The sequence below is a fragment of the Cavia porcellus genome, unplaced genomic scaffold (assembly GCF_034190915.1).
Source record: "Cavia porcellus strain 051 isolate PalLab524CR breed Dunkin Hartley unplaced genomic scaffold, mCavPor4.1 scaffold_17, whole genome shotgun sequence".
NCBI classification, from domain to species: Eukaryota; Metazoa; Chordata; class Mammalia; order Rodentia; family Caviidae; genus Cavia; species Cavia porcellus.
In genome coordinates, this window is record NW_026947500.1 from 27,823,529 (window position 1) to 27,846,305 (window position 22,777).

At 50.4% G+C, this 22,777-nt stretch overlaps 1 protein-coding gene and 1 pseudogene across 11 annotated transcripts in view; one reads left to right on the plus strand and one right to left on the minus strand.

The window, feature by feature from the left end:
• Window positions 1–22,777, plus strand: part of Ano1 (anoctamin 1) — a 164,961-nt gene that overhangs the window by 58,664 nt on the left and 83,520 nt on the right. For 10 of the 11 annotated variants that reach the window (XM_063227673.1, XM_063227672.1, XM_063227670.1 and 7 more), the window contains one exon: window positions 20,898–21,070. In XM_063227673.1, the coding sequence (XP_063083743.1) occupies window positions 20,898–21,070 (173 nt within the window). Of the gene's footprint in view, window positions 1–20,695; window positions 20,715–20,897; window positions 21,071–22,777 lie in introns of those variants that run through there. The other variant, XM_013150856.2, reaches the window with a different exon arrangement.
• LOC100716719 (small ribosomal subunit protein uS7m-like) lies at window positions 16,825–18,161 on the minus strand (annotated as a pseudogene).

Below are 22,777 nucleotides of genomic sequence, written 5' to 3' on the forward strand. Positions count from 1 at the left end.
TTGTTGAAAGAGAAAGCGAGAGACCAAAGAAGGAGGATTCTCTAGTAAGAATAACGTCTGTTTTATTTTGGCCCTCTGAAGATTTTCCCTGAGCTGAAAACAAAGATAAAATTTTCTGTCCAGCCATTTGAATTACAACGACTTCCCTTTCCCATTCAGCCTTCCGTGACAGTCTTTGAAATCATTTTGATGGTTGCATAATAAAATCATCATCGTAAAAAAGACCCAGAAAAATCTGAGCAATGAAGGAATCTACATAGATGAGGGCGGTCCCACAGGGTTAAGGAAGCAAGATACAGGCTTTTATCTGAGATTTGATCAGATGAAAGCAAAGAATACCAGCGTTTACAAGCACTGCATTTACACGCCGTTCTAGTTGGCCTGACACTTTCTAAAACAAATTTTATCTTTGTAGAATGAATGTTTTAAATAATAACCAAGCCGCTTTCCAAGTGCCTTCATTTTGCAAAATTCTCCTTTGCTAAAATTACACTAAGTCTAGGTATCCAAATGAAAAAGAAAAGGACTTTCCAAATATTTTAGTGAAAATAGAAACTTTCCGTTTTATGAGATATTATTTTTGTTCTCCATCTGCAGGCAAAATGAAACAAAATATTAAGGCTTAATTCCATTTTATTTCAACAGTTTAACTTTGCCCCTGAACTTCTAGATAAACATTTACTCAGTGGATGAACTGGTGGATTTGAATTTTTGAAACATAGTAAACATTTGCCTATTTAATAATCTATCTTGCTTCTATAAACTGTATCGATTTATTAGATGTTTTAGCTTTCTTGAAGGTTGAATAAAGTTTAAGGTTCATGTAAGTTTTTTTTTCTTAAGATCTGTTTATATTCTTCACAATTCTGCTTCATAAATGGTATGGAAGTCACCTCTGCTTATATTTAATCAAGGTTTTTAGGCCGGACAATGGGAGGTCTGTGGTCTGTTTAATAGGTGTAAGACTAAAACTTAGGAAATCCAGACCTTGAAATAAATTTTGTCACTGTGTCCTGTGTTTCTCTCCATCCCCCACCTCTACTATCACCCCCTCCCCCCACCCCATCCCCACCTCGCCACACCCCGCTTCGGGGTTCTGATGTGCAATTCCCCCTTCAGCCACTAGGCGCATTCTGAGCATGCAAAAGACCTCACCAAATCTTGGTCGGTTTCTGCTCCTCAAGCAGGAAATTATATACCTGGGGGCCTCAGGGCCACACCAGAGAGTGGACAGACAGGATTCTGGCCGCTGTGTTTGCCAGCAGGAACAGGTTCTTCTTGCACGTCGAGGTCTCTGCCTGGTGTCTTGGGCTTTGTGCATGTGACCTGTGGACAAATGGGCACACTCTTCCGGACAGGTGAGCCTCGTGTGTTTTCTTCCTGAACCACAACTGTTTTTCATGGCTGATGCCACCAGTGACAGCCTGTGACTGATTTCTGGTGGTTTCTGTGGGGAATTGGCTATGAAACCTGGGGGTGGAAATCTGAGGTTCACAGAGATGCCAGTCACCCAGCTCAACTGGTAAGCCACCACCTGGCACAAACTGGGATCAGGATCTCAGCTCTTGCTGCCAGAACCTTATCTCCACTTCCTGTCACCCAGCAGAAGACCAGAAGTCCTGCTTCCAGGACCCAGGGATCTCCGACTTTGCAATCAACAGACCGGATTCCAAACTGACTTGTGACTTTGTGTAAGATGACTCCCCCTTTCTGGGACTCAGTTTCTGCCTCTGTCAAATGGAGATAATGATAGTCTCTGATTCAAAGGCTATCCTGAAAATGACCCAGATACCCAGTATAAAGGGCAATGCTGTCACAAAGTTGGCAAGGAATAAATATAGTTGGTGCATTGATCCAGCAAGTGGAGATTAGGGTTGCTCCAGGAAAGGCTATGGGCACTGTGGATGGATTTTTAAAATAAATCTTACCTCCCTAGATAAATGCTGAAACATAACGGTCAGGATACCTGTTCCAGGGTGTAAAGGAAGGAATGAGTCCCTTACGGTCTCCCAGAAATCCCCAGGTCCTCTTATGTTGCAAGCAGGTAGAAACAATTCTTCCATCCTTAGAGAGGACAAACTGCATTCTGGGAAACTCACTTGAATGTTGCCTGATGGAAACATTCCTCCTGGCGAGGCCCCTTCACCAGCAAACTCCAGGACCACGATCATGGTGCAAGTGATATAATGACAAGGCTCAGATCCTCAGTGACAACAAAGCTGCTCCTGGTCCCAGGGCTGGCGAGGCTGACATTGTTGACAGCTGGTAAAAGAGCCTGGCCTAGGACCCTCCTTCCCACCAGGGGGCGGCTCCCAGAGCAGCTGCGGGCCACACCCGACCCTCACAGCATCACATCTCCGGCCTCCATTTCCTCATTTGCCAAATGGGGATACCAGCAGAGCTATGGGGAAAACAAAGGGAAAGGACATGTTTTCTGTTCTTAAGAGAAGTCGCATAACACATTGCTAACCAGAGCCAGCATTTACCTGAACTCCTAGAGTGAACTACTGTCATCTTAGGCACTTTTTTTTAACTTGGTGGAAAACATTTTTATTGAAAGCAGAAATGAACAAAAGTGCACAGATCCTAATTTCATAGTGTGATGCATCTGATGATCATCACCCAGATCACACTGAACATTTTCAGCTCCCCAAAGTCCCTCCGGGAGGACCCCAGTCACCACTTGCCCACCCATCACTGCGCAGCCCAGGGTCCTGCTCTCAGGCTCAGTGACATCAGGCTTTTGCTGAGCATTGTGACAGAGATTCATCCACATGGCTTGCATATGACAGTTGCTCATCCTGGTTGCTGTGCTGAGTTCCACTATGTGACAATACAGTCCTCCCGTGCATGAGTGTGTGGGGTGTTTCCAGTGTGGGGGGCACGATGAATGGAGACATGGAGCCCTCCTAAACTGGTCTGCTGGTGAGTACCCACATGCCCTCCAGTAGGTTTGTCCACAGGATCAGGATTGAGGGGTCACCATGGTCACTTCTGACTTGGGCAAGTGTCCTCTTGACAATTTTCCACAGTGGTTATCCCAGCAGAAAACTGAGTCCGCACTGCAGGAAGTGTCCAGTAACCCCCAAGCTCCCGGTACCCCCCAAGCTTCCGGTTAGCTTTGAGCCTCCTGCAGAGTGGGGAAGAGGTTTCTCCTCCTGCTTTTAATTTGCATTTCTCTGAGCACGAATGATGCCCTCTGCAGAAGACACACTTGCCCAACTTGTTTGAATTGGACCGTCTGCCTTTTCCTTTATATGACTGACATACTATACTCCTTTATATGACTGACATACTATGGTGGATCAAGTCCTTTGAGACACCTATGTATTCTGAATATCTTCTCCCACTCTGTGACTCACCTCTTCCTATACTTAGTGATCTCCTTGACCTAAAAGAAGTTCCTGACTTTAACCGAGATAGTTTACCAATCTTCCCTTTGTGGTTTCTGGTTCTGTGTCCCGTTTAAGAGACGTTTGTCCATTCCGAGATCATGAAGGGTGTGTCCTTTCATCTCACTGAAGAGCCTTGTTGCTGGACTTCATGCATCTGGAGTTGACTGTAACGTGGGGCGGAGGTCTTGGCTTGGCTTTCTGCTTACTGGCCACACTACTCATGAAAGGCGCTCCTTCCCCTCATGCATTGCACCAGAAACTTGAGAGTATGTCAAATAACAATACATGTAGGTTTGTCTCCGAACCTCCTTCTTTATTCCCTTTGTCTATGCATCTATTTTGCACTAATATCACTGCCTTAATTATTACAGCTTGATAACCCTTCATATCACATAACACAAGTCCCTCTCGCCCTTGCAGTGAGATTGCCTTTACTCTTGCTGGCCTTTCACATGGCCAGATACATTTTAGGATCAGGTGGCCAGTCTTCCTTCTCTTACACACACATACGCACTCACACCCCTTCTGGGGTTACATTGAATCTGTAGGTAGAAATCAATCTAGGGAGAGCTGACAGACGTCCTATGCTGAGTCCTCCGACCCAGGAACCTGGATGTCCCTCTCTTTGTTAAGAATTTCCTGGTAATGTTTGGCAGTCATCTTCTTCCTCCTCCTGCTCCTTTTCTTCTTTTTCTCTTTCTTTTACTTATTGTTTCTGTTGTTATGGTTGTTGTTTTGAGACACAGTCCTGCTATGTAACCCAGGCTGGCTTCAAACTCCTGGCAATCCTCTGCCTCGCCTCCCGGTGCTAGGATTACAGGGGTTGCCACCATGCCCAGCTGATGCTTTTTTAAAAAGCATATTTTTTTAGGATTTTGTTTATTTCTAGTATGTAGAAGAACAATTGACTTGTAAACGTAAATCAAGGAGTTGGTGATCTTGCTTAGTGTTGTGAATTCCGATAATTAATCCGAGTTTTCTCCACTCAGAATTATGCTATTTATTAGATGTCAGTTTTTTCGTTCCTTTGCAATCCACAGCTCTTTATTTTCTTTGCTTTCTGTGTCCCTAGAGTCTCCAGTACAATGCTGAATAGGAGTGGAAATGGCTGACAGCTGTGTTCCAATCACAGCTTCAGGGGAAAGCTGTCATCAACTGACTATTTATGCTACTTGTTGTAGATTTAGACATTTCTTATAACTTTACTAAGGACTTGCCGATTTTTTTCTATGTGTGCAGGGCCTACATGTGCTAGAAAGTGCTCTACCACCGAATGTAGCAACTACCTTTGTAGCATCTCCTGAGATTATCATTTGTTGTTTCCATTATTTTATTATTTTTAAAATAACAAGCCAACTTTATATGCCAAAAGTAAATTCAAGTTGGTCATAACATTATATTCCCTTGTTAATGGAATTAGCTTGCTGGTACTTTTTAAAGGGGTTTTTATATGTGACTTAAAATAGATATTGTTCCTTATTAAAATATCCTTTTCAGGTTACATTGATTGGGAAATGCTCTTGATCTATTCCTGAAAGAGTCTGTAAAAGGTAATTGGTGTTTTTTCTTGAAATGTTTAGAAGATTTCACCCATGGAGCCGTTTCTTTTGTGAAAGGGATTTTAATTGGGAATCGTATTTACTTTCCAGACAGAGGATGGACTAGTGGATTCATTGTCTCTTCTTAGGAAAACGTGGGGCAGTGCGGTTTCCTACAACACGGTCCATTCACCTGACTTTCTACCGTATCTGCCTGCGGTTGTTCTAATGTCCTCTGCCGTCCTCTTGGCATCTGTGGGGTCTGTAGTGATGTCTGTCTCCTTGTTCTTGATGCACTTGTTATTATTGCTCCTGGGCCCAGACAAGAGGCTTGCCAACCCTGCTCTGGTCCATCTCCCCTTCCTCACAGGGGTGAAGTCTGTGGACCGAGCACACTGCCCGCCAGTGCCTACATTTCCTCTTTGAGACCTTGTGTAAAATCTCAGGGCTCTAGCACTCCTGCCCACATGGTCCCCACCTACTTACTCATCTTATTCCTGGATCTGTGCTATCCAAAGCTGGCCGTGGGTACATGATGCGGGCCCAGAGGGAGCGAAGGGGCAGCCAAGGGCGGGCGGCCAGAGTCCAAACTGGCTTCTCATGACCGTGTTGGGTGCAGTACGGCCAGACTGGGGTACAGGCACCTTTGCCCTATCCTCAGACACAAATTTCCAGGGTATCTGAGAGCTGTAAACTGAATCCAGCCTTCTCTGTTGTACTGAAGGTGTATTCATCCAAATGGAAGGATAGAAAATGCTTTATTTGATAGCTTATTACCTCGTAACTTAAATATGTGGACACATGGATTCAGCCTCCAGTCTTGTCAGGGGTAGGCCCGAGTCCTTGTTTCACCAAGTTTTCATTGAGTTTCATTGATTTTATTCATTTTTTTTTAAGTTGACTTTTAGTTTTGTTGATTACACCATTATATATTTGTTCTCTAAATAATTCCCTTCTATCCTTGTCTTTAATATTTACTTTCTTCTACTCTGGGTATGACTTGCTGTTATTTTGCTGTTTTAAGGAATGCAAATGGTGGATTTTTAGCCTCCTTATTTTGGAGCTGGAATGTGCTTTGGGCCGCTCTCTGAACTCCAAGTACAGATTTCGCTGCATGGGGTGATCTGATAAAATGACACGGGACCCCCACATTTTCACTATATCCAATTCAGAATGTCAATCCAGGCATGGCAGAGCACACCTGTAATGTCAGCTCACCTGGAAGCTGAAGCCAGAAGATTGTGAATTTAAGCCCAGCGTGGGCAACTTTGTAATTTAACTAGATCCTGTCTCAAAAATTAAAAAAAAAAAAATTTAACAGGGACAGGGCCAGGGTTGTAGCTCAGTGCGAAGGCCCTGGCTTTAATCTCTAGTGATTCACACACACACACACACACACACACACACACACACACACACACACACAATTCATTTAGATTTCCCGGTACATTTTCTCTTCCCAGAGTTCTTATTCCTTTTACTTGATTAAACTTGCCTCTGAGTTTAATCAAAAGAGCCAGCCAATCAGTTTCTTGCTAATCATTAACAGTCAATGTCTGTTTTCTCTGGCTAAGTTGCAGATTCTCTTCCTGCCTTTCTTTTTCATTCCCGTGACATGCGTCCCTGGGGTTCCCGTTCGCACCTGCCTGGGTCTCACAGACCTGCTCCTGTTTCTAACTCAACCTGGCCTGCTGTCTTTAATCAGCCTGGGACTGGGTGTCAGCCTCTTCCAGACACTGCTCCTGCCCTGTCCTCTCCCTTCTCCTTCTCCAGCATGTTCACGCGACCTGCCTGCCCTTGTGGACTTTTCTATGTGCTGCATATTTTTTCTCTCTGTGCTGCAATTTTAACATTTTCTCCCAAGGTATCTTTCCACTGACTGATCTCTTCCACTCTGTCTTACTGCTGTTGGGTCTGGCTCTTGCATACTATTTTCAGCATTAAAATTCCTGTCTGATTTTATTTGTAGATTCCAGCTCTACAGAAGACAGAATTCCCCATCTTCTCGTTGACTTTCTCCGGCATTTTAGTAGATGTGTCCACACACCCACCATGAGTCTGCTGTCAGTCTGTCTCTCTTGCTCTTCTGTTTGCGTATTTTTCTTGCTTCTTACTTATTTGGTTCTGTTTTCTGCAGAGTGATTTTAATTGGATATCAGCTGTCATAGTTCTCAATGAGGGGTGCTTTTCTCAGGGTGATCTTGCATTTCTTTGAAGACAGAAGAAAAGCAGAGCAATCTGTCCTGGGCCAGTGTGCACTTGACGTGTGTGTTTGTTGAGTGAAACAGAGGGATAGACAGCATGCCCTAAGACAGTCAGGATTCTAGGTCTTTCGGCTGAGACCCTTGATGCTATCAGGAAATCTGAGCCCCTCTGTGGCCAGTGATCGGATTACACAATTTAGCTTAGCAGCCTTTGCATTTCTTAAAGATAAATTCATGTTCGTGGAACTTTTCCCATAGGGTTGTTCTCTTGGGCTGGCAAGGGGAGCCCTCCCCAAGTGTCTAACCCACTATTTGCTTGGTGTCTCATTACCCATGATAAGGAAAGACTCCTCTCCAAAGGAGACAGTTGTCATTGTCCAAGGAATGGGGATTCCAATTCCCACCCACATACTTCTTCAGACCCCGTTTGTCCTGGAGAAATACAATCCGGTCATGCAAGTCAAGACTTTGTGTCTCCCTTGGGGTCATTTCTTGATCAGTATCTAGGCTGCACCTAGAAGTGACCTGGGAGGGCCTGCCTCAGCCCCTGGGGAATATGCTTGCTTCTTTCTCAGCAATTCAGTCTTTACTGTCTTGGAATCTTGCTCTCTGGTTTCCCTTCTTGGTTTTCTTTTCCTCTCCCCACCAACTTTTTTTTTTTTTTTTATTCTTTCTTCTTCATCTGGGAAAAAGATCTGAAAACTTTGGGAATGAATCGGGAAGTATGGGGGATGTGTAGACCATTTCTTTCCCAGCACACAGAGGTTGTTTTCACAACTGGACTCAACCAAGACGATTCTCTGGCCTGCAGTGGATTTATGGCTTGGCAAGGGAAGTAGGCGGGTGAAACATCAAGGATTCTTTCTCCCTCACCAGGCTCTGTGCATCCAGCGTGGAGGGGTGAGGGTCCCGGGTACCTCTGCCCCAGAGCTGGTGATGTCAACCCCTCAGCCAGCTCTGCTTCTGCACCCAGAGTGTTTCAGGAAAAGCCCGGGTCTGGCCTTCACCTCCCACCCCCACCCCAGCCTCCTCACCCCATTTTCTGGCCCCAGCAGCACAGATGAGAAGGAAAATTCTTCCAAGACCAAAACCAGATGCTTATCTGAAAAACAGGTTGCTCAGTCCCTGTGTGGCCCCTTGTGGATCTTAAACTTTTTCTTCTTTGTTCTTAGTCCTGGTTTTGCTCTGGAGAGATTGTTCAGATGGACATCCTGGACCTGGGTGAACTTTAAAATTGCTTCCCAGATCAGACAGATCTGGTTGTGCCGGCCTCCACAGAGGTCAGGGCAGTGGGCAGGGCAGGGCTGGGTTAGTCCAGGACAGATCTGCAGCAAATAAAGGTTTTCTTTGTTCCTCTTCTTCCAGACCTCTTCCTCCTTTCCTTTCCCTTTGCCATGGGAAGTTCTTCCCTTTCCCAGCTTTCCCCATTCCCAGGTATCCCTGGGTCTGATGCTGGTTGCATTGCTGGGAGAAGAAAGGAGTTGATGCCTCAGTGTGAATTAGATCAATTGTTAGCTTTTTCTCTGAGTATTTGCTAAGTCTCACTGGGGAACAAAAAGCTTAGGGCTACATTATAGACATCTGAGGAAATGACAGAAGAATGGGGGAGGGCTGGAGGAGGTTGATCTTGGAAGGGACTCTCCAGAGTGTTGGCAGTCACACATGCAAGCTGCTCAGCCTGAGTCCTTGCTTAGTTTGCATACTGGCCGAGTTCCGGCACAAAGGATTTTGAAAATACACGGGTTGAGAGGGATCTGGAGCATGGCCAAGGCCAGGGAGTGGAGAGAGCTGGGCCTGCTGGGCTGGAAAGGAAGGCGCTTTATGACAGCTGCCTAAACCTCTGTGTTCTCTCTTTCTAGTGAAGGAGTCTATGTGACTCCAATCAAGAAGTGGGACGTGTTCTTTAGAGCAGGTTTCCTTTGACTTCCTCTGAAAGAGCCAGAGCTGCCCCAGGACTGAGCAGCTGCTTCCAGAGGTGGTCACAGGAGTCTCGAGTTCCTCCTTGCTCATTGCCACGTTGTGCCTGATTGACATTTACTTGAGGTCCTCCGCTAAAATGCAGATCCTGGGCCCCACCCAGGCATGGCCCTGTGATCTGTTAGCCACAAAGCTCTGACTACATCAGTGGCAGTGGGAGCCACCTGCAGAGGCCTCTCCCCACCCTGAGGGTTGGAGCCCAGCTCCTCCTCCTAACTCCAACCCTAACCCTCACCCAAGGCCCTGCAGGCCCGCCCACCTTCCTCTCTGACCACTTTCCTTCCAGCCCCCCTGGCTATGTGCTTCAGCCCCGTGTTCCTGCTGAGCTGTACCCCATGCAGCCTGTCCCACCACTGGGACTGAGTCTGTAGCAGAATTCCCAAACCTACGTGCCTCATCCAGAGTCACCCTATAGGGATGCAGGAACTGGAGGGAGGAATTGCCTGGTCCTGATCATTAGAGTCTCTGGAAAATTCCATGCCCAAAGATGAGAGGAAAGTGTTTAACTGTCCTCTGGACCACTCTATTCCATCATCTGTTGCTGAGCACCTATTACGTGCAGGCCCAAACACAGTGATTCAGAGGGAGGAAGATGACAGATGCAACCCTGACTGTGACCTCTCCCGGGAACAGCATGGCAAAGCCTGCCCTGCAATGGGGTTCACACAGGTTCCGCTACAGCGGTCTGGTGAGACCTGGCTATTGTGACACGCCACTCCACAAAGGACAGAAAGACCCTGGAGACCACCCTGGGACAGCTTTAGTGGTCAGGTGGGAGAAGGGTGACCACTGTGCTACGCGCAGGTCCATAGATGCTGTTGGTGCAGCCAAGGAGATGCCTGTCCAGGCTTAAAGGCCTAAGCAAGGAAGCATGGAAGTCAGGTGCCCACTGGTGCCTAGAGGGAGTGATGGGCACTGCTATTATGTTTATGTTTGTGCTCTGCTCTAGCTGCCCGTGTCCAGGGTACTCATTGCCATTAAAAAGAAGGCAATGCCTTGCTTGCTTATGAATCATCCTTCTGCATATAAAAGGAGTCACAGCTGCCCCCCAATCTTACATCCTGAGAGGCTGTGAATGTTCCCTCGGCAGCAAACCACTGTGGGAAATTGCCGTCCCCACTTTCTGGCTACCTGTGACCCCCCTACCATGGTAGGGTTGATCTGATGATCCCTGGTACCGTGTGGCTTGCTTGGGCTTTTGTGGCTGGTCTGCCTGTCTCATTAACTATTCTCTCTGCAAGACAGACATCCTCAATAGTGTGCTCCCTGCTCTGCCTGACACCCAGAGGCACATAGAAGATGTTCAGTCATATCCCACAGGTCAGGGATGGACACAGGACCTCCCAACCTGCCCACCTTTGTCCTCATTGTCCTGTCTTTCGGCCCTGCACTTGGTCTCATCCAGGCCTGCCCACCTGGGGGTAGCATCCCCATCCATGTCTTCATCTTCTTGGCTTCTAGAGACCCTTCAGGGCTCGAGTGAGAAGCCAGCCACTCTCACTTACTGTGAACTGTCTTTTTCTCTGCATTTTTTTGTAGGCCAGAGGTGGTTTCTGGCTTCCTGGCTGACTGTGAGGTTTTACTGCTGTCTGGCTTTCCCTCAGAACTGCACACAGTAGGACCCTGCTAAGCATGCTGACTGCCCTCTGAGGGACAAAGGCTGCCCTGAGGGCCCAGCCTGCTCCATCCAGGACAAAGCCCTAAGATCTGTCAGATCCTACTTCAGTGGGACCTTTGTGATAGCCCCATTGGGGGCCTCACAGCTTCACCAAAAGCTTGAAAATTAATATTAAAACAACAAGGTGGCCATGCTGAGGAGAACCTGTTCGTGGAGATCACATGACCTCCCTCAGGCTGGAGTGATGTAAACTCCAAAGTGCTTATCATACAGGGTCCTGTGCTTGGATCTGTAGACTCCAACAGTGCACACACCATTCATTCATCTCTTCGTTCTTTTAAGTGACAAGGTGCATCCCTCCCCGCTACTTGCCGGAAGCAGGGAAAAGGACAGGCTGAGGTCTCTGCCTTCTCAGGGCAGAGACAGAACAAACAGGCCGATCAAAAGTAACAAAGGCAGCTGGAAATTGGGCCCCAGAAGATCATATACAAGTGATAGTGGAACAGAAGCCTGCACAAGCAGGAAGGGGGCTACCACCCCAAAGGTTTGACTGCAGCAGAAGAGGGTTCGGTGAACCTCAGCCAGCAGCACGGCCTGCTCTGGCATCCTCAGGTCATCTGCCCCTGCCCTGTTCCATCTGCACCAGGGGCAGGGCAGAGGTGTCCCTGTGATCATTTAAGGTCATGTGGTTCACAGCTGTGATGGGTAGCATCAAGGAGGGGAGGAAGCTGTCTGCCCACCTTTGGCTCTGCAGACCCCGACTGGCCCCGGGGTCAGGGTACAGAGTCAGTGTGAGCTCATTTATGAAAGCTAGGTGAGGCCTGTTGGTTTCTGTCTTTGTGTCTCCCTTGGTAGCCGAACCATCCCTACCTCTCACACTCTGCTGAGCCTCCCTGGGAAGGGGTCTGCATGAGTCAGACCACACAGAGCCAGCTCCTTCCTGGCTGTCACAGCTTCTCTCTTCCTTGTGGAGAGGATAGGCGATTCCCTGACCTGGTCCATCAACTTCTTCTTCTGAAATGGGCTGGAAGAGCTGGGAAATTGCCTGCCGAAGGACAGAAGAGGGCCCGGGCATGAGCAGAGGAGAATGTGGCTGAGTGTGGGGAGGCTGCTCCATCGTGGGCAGAGAAGCAGGAGCGATCCAGACCCCTTAGGATGTTGCAGCAGGGAATCTCAGCTGGAATGGAGCATAACCAAGTAAACTTCTTCCAAGGGACTGTTCTAAGGGTTTGAGATATCAGTGGAAATCCCAGGGGGAAAAAGCCTGGGAGACATTTGGGTTTCCAGAAAGTCTGATGTCAGACATAATGGTTCACACTTAGGAAAGGCAGCTGGAGAAGGACAACATCTTTGGGGGAGGGGTCTGCATGTGACCTCAGGGACACTTAGGGACAGCCTGAGGTTCTCAGGGCCATATGGCCAGGGTGCTGGGAGCTTTAGCACCTTCAGCACTGGCATTCAGGGGGCCTTTGTGGTGGACAGGGTGGGAAGCACTGGGAAGGAGGATGTCACAAGTTTGGGTCCATTTTTAACCCTCAAGGGATGAGTTAAGAGCACACACACACACATACACGCACACACGTGCACAAGCATGCACACACACGGAAATGTACTAATGCCACAGGATGCAGAAAATTGGTTCAATCTGTGTGATTTCTCTCGATCCCTGAAGCTCTCTTCTGCCCTCATTTTTGGGCCTGAAAATCTGGAGCCATCAAAGTATAATCAAATAGCCTGGGGCCGTCACTGCAGCTGTGGGAGGGTAAGGGGAGGCGGATAGAAATGGAGATGATGAAGTACACATTAAGAAGCGTATAGAAGGTGGAAACCTATGTGGGGAAGGGTGAGAGTGAATGAGAGAGAGTGGAATGAACAAATTGGTAAGTGAACCAGTGCTGACAGAATGAAACCCAAGCCTATGAAAGAGTGGGGGAGGGGATGAGCCGGCCACAACCCCTTCTCTTGGGTCCTCTTGGCCCTGACCTGTCTAGCACTTTTCCACTGTCCAGGGACTGTATCCTGGTTAGACATCACTCGCCACGCATTGGCATTGGATCCCGGGTTACTCACACCCAGGGGGATCACCATTTCCACTGTAATGAAGTGGGCGGCCTGGGCCAGCCGATCCCTCACCTAAGGGTAGCTGAAGGGCACCCCTGATGTCCAGAGCCTCCTCCTGTGTGATGTGCTGACTCCCTCCTACCCACCCCCCACACTGCCCCAGGCAATAGCTGTGCCATCTGATTTGCTTTGCAATTAAAGGCTACTCTGTCAAAATATTTTAGGAATGTGCCTCCAACAGGCCTCCATGCAAAGGTGGCTTTCTTTGCATTTGTGAGGCACAGAGGAAAATTGGATAAATTGGCCATTTTTCCTTGAATAATGAAAGGATCTAACATACCACCACCACAACACAGTAGATCAGAGTTTTAAACCACAGTGTCACCCTTTCCCTGATGATCAACCCAATTCACGTTCATTGCAGAAACCTTAGAAAACCCATAAAACTAGAAGGCACATAATAAAAGCCATCCAACGTAGTTTTCCTAAGTAATAATCAGAGGCTCTGAGCTGAGCTGTTCGGTACAGCTGTTCCTGACCACACATGGCTTCGAGCCCTGGAAATGTGGCTTGTCTAAGATGAGATGTGCTGCAGGAGGAAAATACACAGTGGATTTCAAACATTGGGGCAAAAGAGAGAATGAAAAATATTCTATTAATGATCGTTAGATGGAGGACATACTGAAATGAAGTTGTTACATAATGAATTACATAGCCTGCATTATTGCTTTGGCCTGGCTCTTTTCACTCTTGCTAATGTGGCAGCTATTGGACTGTGTAACTCAGATTGGCCTGCACTGTGTCCTTGCTGGCAGTGCTCTCTGGCCCAGCACCATTCTGTCCGTGTACAGCAGTGTCCCCTCAGGATGGGGGGGGGGGTCTTTGGTAAGGCTTTAAGGTTCTGATCCTCCAGCATTGGGTCAGGCAGACTGACTTGTCTGTGAAACTGGTTCTGCAGACCATTCACTGCCATTGTGGGGCAGCAGTCATCAGACCCAGTGTCTCCATGAACCCAGTTCAGTTGCAGGACAAAGATCCCAGATCTGGCAGGGGCCCTAAGACACAGTGTCCAGTGACATGTACTTGAATGCACAGTGAAATGGAAAGGTCATGCATGCCCCCTCAAGCACCTGGAAGATCTTTTACTCCCATCATTGAGGCTCCCAGGAAAGTGTCAGAATCCCCCATAGAGATGCTAAGTTCCTAGAAGACTCTTGGTTCTCTTGATCTTTGGCGGGGAGGGGGGGTGGCACTGTGAGGACATCATGATGGCATTCATTCTGGAGCGAGAATTGAAATTGGAGCAAACCCTGGTGACACTGAGACCCAGTACCATCTCCAGGGAGATGGATCTGTAGGGAAGTTGAGGGGTTGCCAGGCTCTGGGCCCCAGGGAGCTTATAGGGTCAGAAATCTCATGTCTATACTCTAGAAAAAGCTGAGACAGGCTGTTGTGTGTGAGAGAGGGGCTCTCAACATGTGTGAGAGGGATTCAGGAGCCCCAAGTCCCCACCCAGCTCCATGGCCTTGGACCCTAGGTCATCTTGCACCCTCAGTGACCAGGACCATGCCCTGGCTATAGCAGCTGCATCAGACCTGGGGAGCCAGGGAGGCTCAGTGGCACAGAACTGGTGTGCGCCATCTACCTGGAGAGGCTTCCATACGATTAAGGCATCCTGTATTCGACAGGAGGCCTTCATTGTCCTGGAGCACCATGGGGAGGCCACTGCAAGGAGGACTGGGTATCTTTTATTCTTTCAAGCCTTGTTCAGGACATGCCCAAGGAGGGACGCATTGCTGCCCCTGGGATGGAGACTTTTTACACCCTGCCTGGGCAGTGTGGTCACTCCGGTGCTCCAGGCACCGGAGTTTCTGATGCCAGAGCCTCTGCTATACCTGCAGAGTCAATGGAGCAGAGGAAGCTGTGTGAGATTTGAGCTGAATCTCTCCTAGATCCTCCAAAGAAAGGCCCAGGAGACGTCCATGTGCAAAGCCACTGTCAGAGGGCTGGAATCACTGTAAGACCAAGCTAATATTTGTAAAGAGCTTAGCATGGTGCTGGTTCATAGTAAGTACTCTACAACTGCTTGTTCAATAAACAAACATAAACAGAGAAAACACACAGGGTGCCTCTCATGGAAAAGAAGGTGAAGAGTGCAGAAATAATGAGCATGCTGGGCAGAAGGGAGCCCAGCCACCGAGACAGAGCCAGGAGCCCCAGCCAGGCTGGGCAGGGCAGGGATGAGTCAGAGGCTAAGCCCTAAAAGAGAGGCTTCCCGGAGGAGGTGGCGGTGGCAGGGAGCTGGCGAGCTTCCGACCTAGCCTGGGTGTGTTTTTAAACTTCTTAGGAATTCTCAGCAAGCAGGCTTTGAGTAACCAAACACCCAGAGAGCTGAACCCTCCTCTGGAAACTGAAACTTTGCATGGATTCTGTAAGAGGAAAAAAGTACTCCCAGACAGAACTTCATGCTCTGGCTGTGCTCCAGAACTCAGGTTGGCGTTTTCTGAGCGTGGAGTCGCCCAGCAAGCTGCAGCTGGGCAGCCTCTGCTGGGCGCTGATGTCATTGAAGGAAGGAAATGACTGGTCCAGTCTCCCGGCCATCGTATCCCAGTGATGGATCTCCCAGGCCCCTCTTTTCCCTGGGAATCATTACAACCCTAGTCACTTTTAGCAGGTTATGTCACCTACAAGTTGGCACCCGTTCCGCTCCCCTTGGGATGCCCTCCAGTGCAGAATCAGCGTGGGAGCAGGGGCAGATTGGCGTTCACAATGGCCCTGAGTCATGGCAGCTCATTTCTCCCAGCTGCTGTCTCTACCCTTTGGTTACCTGTGAATCAGTGGCGCTTGAGCCCCTCTGGGTGCAGAGGGCTCAGTAGGGTTGGAAGCTGCTCTGTGTGGGATTGGCACCATAGGAACAGGGCAGATTTCTGTGTGGTACCCCCACCTCCACCACACGGGGGCCACCTGCTCACCTATTCAGTTTCACCTCGTGAAAAGACTGTCCTTCCTTCTCCCTCCCTAATTCCTCACGTGTAGGTATGTGCCTGCACTTTGGATTCCTGGAGTGATCTGTGGTCTCAGGGCTCAGGTCCCCCTTCCTGCCTGACCTTTCAGCTCTCTCAGGCCAGCTGTGATCACATGCAGCGATAAAATCAGCCTCCCAGGTCTTCTGCGAGTGCCCACTGAGGGTGGTTCTCAACTGGGGTGGAGGGAGACACTTTGCCCCCAGGAGACATCTGACAAGCTCCAGACCCTGGTTGGGGGAGAAGGTGCCACCAGCACCTCATGGGTAAAGGTCACCAAGAAGCCTGCTGAACAACCACAGTACACAAGACAGGCCATCTGTCAAAGAATGTTCCCAGCCTAAATGATCAGGGTTGCTGAGGCTGAGGGCGCCCTGGAGCACCCTATTGGAAAAGATTGTTGCTGGAACAGTTTCTAATCTAGGCCTCGAGGCTTTATGTCCATCAAACAAAGCAGGGTCTGAAGACAGCAGGGGCTGAACGTGCGTGGTCCCATTCAGTTCCAAAGCCCCCACAACCCCCCAAAGTGAGACACTACATGTCTCATTTTACAAAAAAGGAAACGGAGGCATACCAAGACCTCACAGTCGATTAATAGGGGAGCTGGATTCTTGCTTGGGTTCATGAGCATGACCACCAGGTCCTATACCTCGCCATTCAGAGCACCCCCTTCTGTCTCGCTTTGTAAAGTTTGGTCTATTCAAGTTCTCCTGGGGTCACAGATGGCTAGGTGAGTGCAGACCTGTGCCATGAGGCAGGCGGGCCTTCCCTGTGGGCAATGCCAAGGCATGAGATGAAAATGCTCTTGGGGCGGCTGCTGCCTATGAAAAGCCACTTAGAAGGCAGTCTCCTCTCCTGAATGACCCTTGTCACTTTATACCCCTAGGGACTACTAAAATGTCAGCAGAGGTACAGGTGTCTATCAGTGCATGGCCTCAAACACTCCAAAAGGCAACATGGCAAAATAGAGAGTGAACCCAGGGCCTTGGCACTGAGCTATATCCCCAGCCCTTTTTCATTTATTTTGAGACAGAAGCTCACTGAGTTCCTAAATTCCCCAGACTGCGTTTGAACTTGTAATCCTCCTGCCAGACTGCTAATCCCAGTCTGCTGGGATTACAGGTGTACAACACCAGTCCTGGTTTAGAACTTTTTTTTCCTTCCATGAGTTTTAATCAATGATACTTCTGTATCAAGGAGAAGATTTTCTTTTTTTTTTTTTTTTTTTGTTTTTGTTTTTTTCATTTTTATCGGTACCGGGGATCGAACTCACGACCGCCTGCTTGCAAGGCAGGTGCTTATGCCGCTGAGCTAAACCCCCAGCCCCTAGGAGAAGATTTTCTAATAAGTCTTGTGATACTACAGCTTCTTCCTTTTGCATACAAAGGTCTGTCTTGAGCTGAGGAAAGAGAAGCCTGTGCCCAGGTTTCTTAGAAGAAATTCCCAAGTCAGTGTTTCCTCTTCACAAGGAGACCGGGCACAGAGAGGGAGTTCCAACCCCAGGGAGAAAAGTTAATGAGAAATGAATACTCCACTCCATCCTGCTCAGAAAGGAACTCCACCCTTAACACACAGGGACTTTTCCCCCATGGGACGGGGGCCCTTGGGCTCCTCCCAGGGCCTCTCCTTTCCCTCTGCCATCAGCAGTAGTGGGCCAGGGCCCCGTTGGCCTCAGCCATCTTGTGCATACCCTGTGTGTCCTGCTTTCTCTTGATCACGAGGCCCCAACTGTGAAAAGCCTGCAGCAGCTCACATGACCGTTTCTCTGACATCAGTGGCCACGGGTGCTTATTCTCTCTGCACTCAGTGACCACCCACTTCATGGCCAGGAAGCAGCAACATCGGTCAGGTAGGGGCACAGGGACCTGGTGGAAGTGGCCACCCCTGAGGATGGGTAGGAGGCCAGTTCCAGGCCCGCAGCTTTTCAGTGCTTGGTGGAATATAGAGGGGTTGCGTTTGATGCTGGGCTGTTCCTCTGCACAAGCAGCGTGGTGATTCTCAAACTGCTTCCTCTTCACAGCTGCCAGTCTGGGTTATGAAGGATCCAGCTAGTATTTTATTTCCTCCTTTGATTGTCATGTGTGTGAATTTACTGAACACTAGGTCTGCAAACACAGGGCATGTTGGAGCTGCTTTGATGAACTGAGTCTTCTTGGGTTTCTGCTCATACTTTTCGTCCTCACTGAGCTCAGCCACGAGCTTGCGGTAATTTTTTTTATCAATTAGAGGATCCCTGAATTCAGGACCATAGTGGCTCCACCTCACCTGGTTGGCCCCAGAACCTACCAGACAGCATGGGTGACTCCTGGGGCCAGGCTGGACCACAATCGCACAACTTTCAGCATTGGGCAACCATCTTGGCCTACACTTTTCTTTAAAATTTTTTTTCTCAACTAAGTTACATGCAGGAAATGAATCCTGCTGGGAAAGCCCGTCCCTTTGGGTTATTAAGGATGAAAGTGGGAGTCCAACAGCAGACAATGTAAAATGAGTGCCATAGTGTATGGAAAGGGCCAGTTTATAAGCAGCCAGTGACTCCGAGAACAGTGCCCAGGAAGACACAGGGGCAGTGAGCTGGCAGGTGACTCACTGCAGAACAAAAGCGTCCCTGGAAACCAGTCCTGACTTGGGAGACAGCTCAACGTGGAGGAATGCTCTCCTCTCTCCCTGATTTAGGGGGACTCAATTCACTTTTCCTTGCCCTCTGACCTTGCCTTAAAGACCTAAGACAGGTGTCCCAGGGACAGAATTGGTCCTTTCTAGCCCTTGCTGCACAGAGGGCAGCCTGCCTTCCCAGCTGCATCCGCAGAAGCATCGCCACACTGTCCACTAGACACTGTCCCCCACCTTGGGAAAGAAGCCATGTGGACCATGCCAGTCCCAGCCCTGTCAAAGCAGCAGTCTAGTGTCACTCCCCAAACATTTGGTGACATCAACATACCCAGAATCGCCTGAGTGTGTGTGCACGCACGTACAGACATACCTTTTCACTAAACAGTGATAGAATCAAACCCTCAAACACGCTAGGCAAGTGCTCTACCACAGAGCCACACCCCCAGCCCTGACCAATTATAATTATACTCTTTTCCTCAAAATGACACCTCAGTGTCTTCTGGGAGATTCTTTACCACATGAACATACATTTAGAAAGGTAGCATATTAGGGTTACACGATGCCAGTTACTTATTAACAAGGAAAGGAGGATGGAGTTACATAATCCTGTGTGTGTGCGTGTGTGTGTGTGTGTGTGTGTGTGTGTGTGTGTGTGTGTGCATGTATAATCTTCCTAGACCTAAAACCTTGAATTCATAGGAACTAGTCTCTGGCATGGCAGAGGATATGGTGGATATTTGTGGCAGAGATGTGACCAGCTCAGGGCATTTCTCCAAACCTGTTCTTGCTGGCCATGGTGCAGACAAAGGGTTCCTTAGGTGTGAGTGGCCATTGGCACGGCCAGCCAGAGGACCAAGCAGCCTTCCTGCACCCCACCAAGTTCAAGAAATTTACCAACTTATGCCTAAATGGGGCAGCCTTGTCAGCAGGAAAGGGGAAGTGACAGGAGTGACAAGGGCACTGGTAAGTACAGCGGTCACCATGCCAGGCATGGGTCCATGTCGGTGTGCTGCAAATTTAGGGTTCACTTGAGAAGAACTGAGCTCTGTGAGGCTGAGGAGGGTCGAGAGGGGCTACGAGGCTGGAAAACACCAGAATCAGACATACCCTGTACATCCCACCCCAACCAGTCTCACTCCCGATTCTACCCTGGAAAGCATGGCATGGGGATGACCATGTGACCTTAGAAAGTCACTTTAAGGTCAACTTCTATAAGCCTTGAGCGGTCCTAAATGGTCCTGCGACAAGCCATTACTGAGGAAGTACAGCAGCTGGGTTCCTGTGGGTCCTTGGGTAATGAGATCGGGGTCTGGTCACATGGGGTCTGGTGGTGAGGGATGCAGGATCCTGCAGGAGGCGATCTGACAAACACCAGGAGGTAACAGAACACTGGGAGGCAGAGGAAAATGAGGTAGTACCAGTGTGGCCCGTGGGGTCACAGTCTGAGCCTGGCTGCCCCTGAGACCTGCCTCCTCCTCCTCCTTCTGCAGGGAAGGAGGCTTGAAGCCTGCCAAGGAATACGTAGGGTGCACACGACCCTACCTCATCTGGTCAGGGATGCCAGAGATCAAAGCCATGGTCCCTTCCTCTGGGAGACAGTAGATGTTACTCAACTCCACAAAAAGCCACCACCCTGCCTGGAGGGCGAGAAACTGCTTCTGGGCCTAAGATTCTGTCCACCTCAGGCCCACTGTAAAAGGAGCAGCCTTCTGGCTGTGAGATAATATATATATGGCCACCCTTGGAACCAACTGCGCATGCCTGGCTGCCCAGTACAAAAAGCTCTTCACTTAAGTGGGCCCCAAATACTTCAGGGGCCCCAGAAAGATGAGAGTGGCCAGGGACTCTGAGTAGGTGGGGGATGCGGCAGGAGTGTGCCAGGGGTAAAGGCAAAACGGGCAATAAGAACCTTCTTGGCTTCAATGTAGAACCTCCTCCTCCTCCCTACCTATGTGAACCCCAGATCCTAGCTGGCTCTGCCTCTTTTTATTTAGTTGTGAGGCGGGTAGGGGGACTAGAAGTTTCCCCTCATAGTGTAAAAACCCTTTCCGCCCTCAACAAAAACCCTAAGGGGCACTTACCCCGGATAAAAATAAAACTTGGAGGGGCCGCAGGAATGAAATACTTTTCTTCCTGTGTTTAAATTTCTACGGAAAATCTGACCCGCGTGGCCGCCGCCCCTGCCATAGGCGGGCGGAGTGCGCTTATATCTTTAAGGAAAGCAGTCAGGCCGGCGTCCAAGTTCCCGACCAGGCGCCCGGGCCACCCTCGGGACTCGCAGCCAGGTGGAGGCGCGGTCGGCCCCGGGGGAGGGTCGAGCGCACCCGCACGGTGCACGGGCCGGGCGGGCCGAGGGCGGTGGGCGGGCGGAGCTGAGCGGGAGGCGGCCACGTCCCCTGCGGGCCAGGGCGCGGGAAGGCCCGGCTCCCTGCGAGCGCGCCGCGAACGCTGCCCGTCTCCGCTTGCAGAGGCTGCCGGGGCCGTGGATGGGGAGGGCGCGCCGCCCGGCGGTCCCCGCGAACAGGCGGCCAAGATGAGGGTCCACGAGAAGTACTCGACGCTCCCGGCCGAGGACCGCAGCGTTCACATCATTAACATCTGCGCCATCGAAGACATTGGTTACCTTCCGTCCGAAGGCACGGTGAGTGCGGGGAGGCCGCGCACCTGCGCCGCGCGCCGGCAGGGCGGGATCCCCGGGCGCCCACCCGCGCACGTGCGGCCCCGGTGCAGCCCGCGGGGCTGGCCCACGAGCGCGCGCCGAGTCAGGGCTCCGCACGCCAGGGGTGCAGCGCCCAGCTAGCGAAACACAGCGCCCGGCGCCGGTCTGCACCCGGTCCGGGTTCGCAGTCCGAGCCAGAGCGCACTGCCGGGTTCCGGGCTGGTCCCTCCCTCCCGGGCCAGCGGCCGGGACTACTCGGTGGGGCAACCGGGTGGGGTGGGAGGTCAAGGGCGTTGGCCGCCACACTGGAAAAGGGTGACAAGCAGCCGCTACCCCGTGGGGATCCAGCTCCGGATCCCACCTGGCAGGGCGCGCGCTCTGTCCGGGCCGCAGAAGCTACTCACGACGGAACTTTGAATGTCTGGGCAGCGGCGGGCACTGGTCGGTCACGATTGCTTTTTAGAACTAGACCCGGCCTCCCGCCCCCGGCGCAAGTAGGGGGTGGGCGCTGGAGCGGAGCCAGTCGCAGCATTGGCGGACCCTTCTCCCGAGGTCTGCCATAACTACCCCTTTCCTGGGGGCCGGACCTAGCATGTCAAGGGATCAGTGGGGCCACAATTCGCCCATGAGGAATTTGGCTTAACAACAACGTTTTCTGGAGAGGAGAGAGCTGTGGCTGGCACGGTGGGGGAGCGGGGCCCTCACAACCAGGATCTGGTAGTGGGACCTGAGAACTGAATCTCCATACTACCTTTCCTCCCCTTCGCCTAAAGTCCCCTTCAAGGCCCCTCCCCAGGCTTTTCTAGGCTCCCTGGAGACTGCTCCGCGGAGATGCGGGGATAGGTTGCCCAGGCGTTAAAGGCCAGAGAGCTGGGTGGGGGCTGCTCCTCAGAGAGGCAGAGGGTGGGGCCGCTGCTGAGCTGCTTAGGGGCCCCGGATTTGGTCAGAACCTTCACCCTGGGGTTTCTGCTGAGGGCGGCCCCGGAATTGAACTTGTGCAGAGCCGCAGGGGGGGCGGAGAACAGGTGTGGGCGGAGCCTGCCTCAGCCTGTGATGAACTGGGTTGATTTTAGAGCTCAGGGGTCGCATTAGGACAGAGCTGTACTCCTGGCCGTGCTCCCCACCCCCACCCCAGCACCCACAAAGGAGACTGGGAGGGCTCTGCCCTTTCTGGCTTACAGAGTGGTGATGGAATGTTACCCAGGACAGTGACAAGGGACAATTCCATTGCACTGGGCCAGCACTATGTCTTAGCTTGTTTAACAACTGTAGGGTAGGAGCTATTATTATGCAGGAGGAAATTGAGGTCCAGAGGGGCGGCTGGCTGTGAGGAGGATGGCTAGGGAGGGACCCAGAAACAAAGGCAGGTGGCAAGGAAAGCCTGCCTGAGAGTGGGGAAGTCACAGTGAAGAAGGAGCTGATTATCCCCATGATGGGGAACTCAGAGATGGGGACTCCAGTTAAGAAACACAGGATGATGGGAAGATTTGGCAGTTCCTTGAGTATGAGACGGAGACGGAAAGGGAACTCTGAAGGAACAGTGGCCAGGCTGTAGCATTGCAGATCAGGGACCTTTTGCTTAGCCAGACTCAGCAACCATTTGTCTCCCCAAACCCAGAGGAGGCCACAGCATCTGCAAAGAGGTGGCTCAGCCCCATGTTCAGGGTCTTCACAGTCCGGAGAGCTGTG